At 33.2% G+C, this 7,403-nt stretch overlaps 1 protein-coding gene across 1 annotated transcript in view; it reads left to right on the top strand.

The window, feature by feature from the left end:
• Positions 1-4,404, top strand: part of Tecrl (trans-2,3-enoyl-CoA reductase like) — a 79,487-nt gene extending 75,083 nt beyond the window's left edge. The window contains exon 12 of the mRNA XM_021211298.2: positions 579-4,404. Within this exon, the coding sequence (XP_021066957.1) occupies positions 579-706 (128 nt within the window). The 3' untranslated portion in view covers positions 707-4,404. The remainder of the gene's footprint in view (positions 1-578) is intronic.
• The last annotated feature ends 2,999 nt before the right edge of the window (positions 4,405-7,403 follow it).

Raw genomic sequence — 7,403 nt, 5'->3', positions numbered from 1 at the left:
ATCCCGAAAGTTCCCTATACCCCCCATCCCTGCTCCCCTACCCACCCACTCCCAGTACTTGGCCCTGGCCTTCCCCTGTGCTGGGTCATATAAAGTTTACAAGACCAAGGGGCCTCTCTTCCCAATGATGGCCGATTAGGCCATCTTCTGGTACATATGCAGCTAGAGACACAAGCTCAGGGGGTGCTGGTCAGTTCATATTGTTGTTGTACCTACAGGGTTTCAGCTTTCTCTCTTATAGAACCCAAGACTACCAGCCCAGAGATGGTACCACCCACAAGGGGACCTCTCCCCTTGATCACTAATTGAGAAAATGGGTTAGAGCTGGATCTCATGGAGGCACTTCCCCAACTGAAGCTCCTTTCTCTGTGATAACTACAGCATGTGTCAAGTTAACACACACACACACACACACACACACACACACACACACACACACACACACACAAAACAGCCAGTACAGAAGCCATGAAACATTTGGGAAATATTTTCTATTACAAATTATTTTTAGAGTTTAAGATAGAATTTCTTCTTTCTATAGGATTATAATATTGTGATTGTTTTTTTTTTTTTTTCAGTTGGTATTTTCACAATCTTAATGACCATCCAGATGTCTCTGTGGGCACGAAAGAAGCATAAAATATATCGGAAGAAGTTCAACTCATATGTTCATAGGAAATCAGCCATAATTCCACTCATATTATAAGTAAATATAGCTATTCTAACCTGAGCAAGAAATGCAGAATATAAATTCACTAAAAAAGGCTTAGGAAGTGATTGCCTATTATAATGCAACAATTGATGAATAACAATATTTTAATGAAATAGAAATGGAATTTCACTAAATTTCTGTTGTGAACTAGAGTTAATAAAAAGCAGGAATTAATCTAAGCATGAGGACTTATCGCTGATTCCCAGCCTATTGAAAGTTGAGTCAGGAGGATTGCCTTGAGTGAGAGTTCATACATATAAATTTATGATGGAAAGACATCAGTACAATGAGAATGAGAAAAATAAAACTGATGTTATCAATACAAATATTAAAATAACATTGAATTATTTGCAAGAGCTTGATCTCAAAATAGTCTTATTGCCTTAATATGTCATAGCAGTATTATATAGGGTAATTAATTGAATTAGCAGGATTCTGGGCTGGCCACCTGGATTGGTGCTTAGTATTTTCTTGTTCTTCTCAGAACTTTCCATATTCTGTTTACGCCTCAGAAACATCTATTATTATTCCCTTAGACTTTGTCGCATCTTATTTTGTTGTTGTTCATGTTATTGAAATGTTTCCAGTTTTACATCGTTTGACACTCAAAACAGCAACACAAACACTGTCACCTCCCTGCAGGAAACTGCAAACCTCAGACTTTCAAAAAATTAACAATTTGTTTTGTTATTCCTCAAATTTATTGTTTTTTTAAATCTATATGAAAACATTATAGACAGGCACATCTTGGCTTAGATAGTGAAAAGATGGCCTAGTTCATATGAATATAAAGAATTTATAGGTACTAATGAAAACCAATTAGATGCAAGTAACATAAACAGTTCTAAGTTTACTTCATACATCACTGTTTTATCCTATGGCTACATGGAACATATATGATAAATATCCAATCTGCAATACCCAGTCAATCACCCAATTTGTACATAAAATGGTGGTGAATTATTTATGTCCAATGACACTCTCACAGACTAATGTAGCTCTTAGTCTGTTGATCTATTATTGTATTTCATATATAGAAAAAAGAGTGCGTTTAGTATGGTTTTGTGAAGAAAAAAGTACTCTTTGAGACAAGACCAGGTTGGTTCCTGATCTCATAGTAAAACATGCTACTGCCTCATTACTTCAAGGTTCGTACAAAGGAAAAAAAAAGAAAAACCAGATATATTCTCAAGTAGAAGTAGAAAACAAAACAAAACTGAGCATCTTTCAGTTTCCATATATTAAAAATGTAATTGGTAGTGCTCTTGACAAACCGTAGCTTTGCACATTCTGTTTGAAGTTTGTTAAAAATAGTAGTTTATGGATTAGAACTGAAACTCTTGACAACTGAGTTTGTTAGACATCATAAAATTGGAAATAAATCTAATGTATTTAGAAGGAACACTACAGTTAATCTACTAAAACCATTAGGGTTTATGCATATGTGCTTAGACCTGAAATTCCAAAAATGTAATGGTTTCAACATGCCACAATTTAGGTCAAATATAATTATATAATGTACCTAGAGAGATAAACATAAAAAACAAGGTCTTCAACATAGTTATATAATGTACATAGAGAGATAAACTTAAAAAAAAAAAAAAACAAAAAAAAACAAGGTCTTGAAGCATCAGCTGAAATACTAGACTTCATTGCCTTAGTTTATCAACTTTAGCCAGAATCATTTAATACACAAATTATACTTGGAGTATAATTGGTTATATTTGCTTGTCTTTTTTTTTTTTTTTGGATAAACAATTTTATTCTATATATTCCTCTCCAAACTCCTCATGTCTACACCCACAACTCTTTGCCTATTCTTCCCCCCACCCCTCTCTCAGCATTGTGACCTGCAGACTTGACTTGGGAGTTTTGCCTCATCTCTGTGAGCTCACATAGTCAGCCTGATGAGTTTGAAGAAACTGTTTCCTCAGAGTTCTCTATCGTTTCCGGGCTCTTACAATCTTTCCATCTCCTCATTGGCATAGATGTCTAAGTCTTAAGGAAGGGGGTTTACTTAAGTTAAAGCTTATATCTTTATTAAAATGCTGTCTCTAAAATGTAAGCGAAGTTATAAAATTCCTGATTTTGCTTGTGTGTTGACATTTTGCCAGGAATGAATTGAAATTTTAAGATGTTTCAGCTCAAATTAAAATTACTGGTCTCAGATCAGGTCAAAATTCAGCTATTGGTTTATGTCAATTATAGCAATTTTGCTGCTGAAATAAAATTTTTCCTTGAATTAATAATGATGATTCTTCTATTTATATTGTTTACAGCATAATAGTCAAGAAAATCCTATGGTTTCCTCAATATATTTGAAGCAAATATAGCAAATATTGCTTTATAGGTTCAATTAAAGTTACTTGTAGCTAAGTTGACATATACCATCTGTGTATAACAATAATAATTAATAATAGAGTTTCTAAAGGCTGTTTAAAAGTTAATTTTTGCCCAGATTCATATAGAACTTTATAATTCCCCTTGGTTTCAAGGAGCCTCAGTATAGAAAGTCCCAAAGACAGTATTTCTTGCTAACAGGGATACTTTATTTTTTAAATACTTTTTGGTGATGATGCATGAGAACTGTATAATGATACTTGGAATTATTTACAAAATCAATGTACAAGTAACTTGGAATGACTTTTACCAAAAAAAGGAATACCTATTCCTGAATTGAGCAAGAAACAAAGACCTCTAATGTGCCAAAATAAAGTAAAATTTGTATAATATAGTAAAAGGAATCAAGCTAATCACAAAATTGATTTCTTTTCTTTGGGGTCATCACTCTACCAGCTTGGAAAGATGTGTGGTATCTCAGAAGAATGCTGAAATTTGAATTTTGTTCTATAATTAATTCTCTACTTGTTATAACATCTCCACATGGAACAATTTTCACAGTAATTGATCAAACATGTAAACATTTATATAGACAAGACTTAGGTAACCCCATAGGCATCTATAAAGTAGAATAGAGGGTCACTGTGAGAAAGCTTATAATGCTACACATGAGCCCACACACAATGAAGAGCTATCCACTTGAGTAGACTCACAGTGCCAACACTCAAGGATCTTGGCTACTTAAGATAGCTTATATGCCTATAGTTATATTTGTGATAATAGGAAGAGACATTTTCTAAAAATAAATTCATACATATATACAAATACTCAGAACTGGTTCATAGTCTAACTCAACTTTGTTTGTTTTGTTCATGCTGTACTGTCTTTTGATTTTACGCTGCCATATTTACAAACATTATTAATTTTTATTTTATGAATATTTGCAAGAATGAGTTATATAAATAAATTCACTGTAAACTCAGTCACCCACATGCCTTGGCATTGCAGTGAGGAAAGAAGTCAAAGCCCTTCCTATTTAAACCATGGTCAAGCCCACGTTTTTATTCTCTACTTCTCCTGTGTCTCCTATCTGTTGATTTAGTCTGCCTCATGTGTGTCTCTTGTATGCTTACGAATCTGAGTCTGCCTGAAGACTGTTTTGTCTTGAGGATCCACCATCTGTTCCTGTGTCTTTGCCTTGAGTGAAAGGTTTTTGTTGTATATTTATTGAACAGATCAGAAAGCTTCACATGGGGGGAAGAAATGAATGATACTCTGGATAAAAACTCAACAAGTAAGTTTCAAATGTGTTAGTCCCCCCAAAAGGAACTCAGAAATAATAAAGGAATAATAAAACATCCATTGTGTAATAAGATAATAAATAAAGTATGTTTCTTAGTTTTTGTATATATTTGTTTCATATGTTTTTATGTTGATCTCCAACATGTTGTAAAGAAAACATTAACAATCCTTTTGTATCTCAGACTTTCAAAGGATAAAGTTTTATGCTGCTTATATTTTAATTCAATAACTGTGTACTACTACCATAGATTTCAACCACTATAATTTTATTATACTTTAAAACTCTAAAGAATTAGCTCAGTAAAATCATAAACAAAATAAGAATAAGGTTCAACTAAATTTTAGACATTTTATTTTGTTACTACTTATGGCTATATTCATGTATATGCTTACTAAAATGAATGTGTCTTGGGAAAAAAAGAATCTAAACAACTCTATGAAAAGTAGGTTAAAAACAGGACAAAGAGATATAAATGTATGTTACTCAAAGATATCAACAGCCCTCTGAAAATACAATAATATTTTACTTATTCCCATTTAACACATACAAAAGTAAACTAGTTTGCCTTGTTTTTGGGGAGCGGGTATTTTTTTGTTTGAGAATCTCCTTATCACATAGCTGAGACTCCATTCTGTCTATGTATGCCAAGCTGTTCTCAAACTCGTGGGGGTTGCACCTTAAAATATACTTTGCCTTTGTTTCTGACTGCTATCTTCTGCAAAAAGAGATATGGGAATTTAATCAAGTAACCAAATTATCGCTATTTTTAATACCTAAATTTTCTGAGTTACTCATATATTCATTTAAAATATAGCATGGATCAATATTTGAAATCTCAGGTACAAATACAAAATTCTACACATATTAATTAGAATGTAATAGCATTTTGTTATATTTAATAGTCCCTTTTAAACAGCACAATTTACTATATTTAGGTTTTACTCTGTAATTTAGTATACTTGGAATTAAAGATTTTTAAAATTTGTTTTAATATATGAATGCATCTGTGTGTGTGTGTGTGTGTGTGTATACATATGAGAGAACATGTGGGCATTGATTTCTTCTTCTATGTGGTCTTCAGGGCTAATCCCATGATCTCATATTTTGTGATAAGCACTTTTAACACTGGACCACATCATTGGCACAAATATTGATTGTAATTAAGGTAGCAGTGTTCACAAATGAAAAACAAAGGAAATGACTTTGCATATCTGAAATTTTTTATACTAAACACAAGAAAATAGAACATTTATACTAATTTTACCTTAAGATTTCATATTGATGTGTATTTGTCATGAATGTGAGCATTTCTTTTAAATTTTCATGAGAAAAATACATTGCTAATATGAATTTTTCCTTGCAATATTCCCTAAAAAAGGATTCATAAATACTGTCAATATGATTGCTGATATTCAAATAAAATACTTTATTTTGTTATTACTGTGGAATTCTATTTTGACTTTTACATAAGTGAGGTTATTTTGTGGGGGGATGTAGCTAAACACGTGAATAAAACAACCAAGATGATTTGACCACATATTGAGTCCATAATATTCATCATTGTCATCATGGAGGTGAGTTGTGACACAGTAGAGGTGCTCATCTTAGATCATCTAAGAAGAAGAATGTGGGAGGTTGGGGACAAGCCATGTCACCCACTTACTGCTCCCAAATGCCTGCCAGTTTCTGCAGCTCCAGTATCTCTATGAATCCATCAATATTGCAGCACATTTTTAGGTCAGAACCTTCATGGTACAGCCACTTTCCAAAAGGCCATCTGATAACAAGCTAGAACTTAAAAATAATGCACAGGTCAATTTAAATTCAAACACAAGATAAACTTGAGGAAAGAAAAGGTTTTCTATACCTGAAACCTGTACAATTCTCAGTCTGTTTTCTAGAACATTATAAATCATCTTACCGAGTTTTGAGTTTGATTTTAAAATATGCAGTAGTAATGGTGAATTTGGTATAAAGTCACCCAAGCTTGGTTTGATTCGAACAATGTCTAATGCTACACATATAGTGTATTTAGTGTATTTAGTGGTTCACACATAATATCTATTGATGGGAGTGTGCTAGTGAAAAGAATTTTTAAAGTTGTTTTCTGCTTGTAAACCTATTTGTTTACTATATGGAATGTACCCTGTCAGCTAACTTGCTGAAAATGCACAATTTCTTGGTTCAATTGAGCTATTCTCCTTTTCTTCACTTATTATTTATTTATTCATTTTACATCCCAAATGCAGCCCCACTCCCTCCTCTCCTCTCAGTAACACCCTCCCACCCACAGTCTCCCATTCCTCCATCTCCTTCTTCAGTTGGGCTCTTCTTCAAAACCAATGTTTGAGCCTGGCCATGGTGGTGTAGGCCTTCAGTCTGAGCACATATGTTCTTCTACAGAAGCTCGTGATCATATAGCATTCCAAATGTAATTTTTATTTGCCTACTATACTAGATACTGTAACCAAGTCATTTCTTAAGTAAGCCTTAGTAATTTTTACGTGTAATGAAAACAGTGATCGTAGCACAATGATATCACTTCCACCTACAGACACCATATGTAGAAGAGCTCAGGGTTTCATATCTTCTTCATTTCCTTTTCTTGTACTGGGAATGTGGGATCTAAAAATGATAAAATGATAACAGCTTCAATTATATAACTGTATAAAAATTATTATTATTATTATTATTAAAACTATCTCATTAAACAATTTGGATGACTTCCTAGAGACAGGATTACAGATGCATACTGTTAAATATTAAACCTTGATGGTACCTCTGCCATGTTCCCTCAATTTTTATTTTATTTAATAGCCCCTAACCTTAACCTATTGTTTCTTATGCTGAGCAAATAACTTGTTGTGTTTTATCATGGAGCCTGGTGGGCTTTGAAGATACTCTAACCTATTGGTCTCTAGATCCAGCCTACAAGTTTAAAGGTCAGACAACTTTGCTTTGTGTAAATATGTTGCAAATGCACCTTTTTGTTTGCACAGAAAAAAACTGGGGTTTGCCAGGATTAGCAATTTTGGATCCTGACTCCCT

This window comes from Mus pahari, chromosome 13 (assembly GCF_900095145.1).
Source record: "Mus pahari chromosome 13, PAHARI_EIJ_v1.1, whole genome shotgun sequence".
Classification (NCBI taxonomy): domain Eukaryota; kingdom Metazoa; phylum Chordata; class Mammalia; order Rodentia; family Muridae; genus Mus; species Mus pahari.
This window is presented reverse-complemented; position numbering and strand designations above follow the sequence as displayed.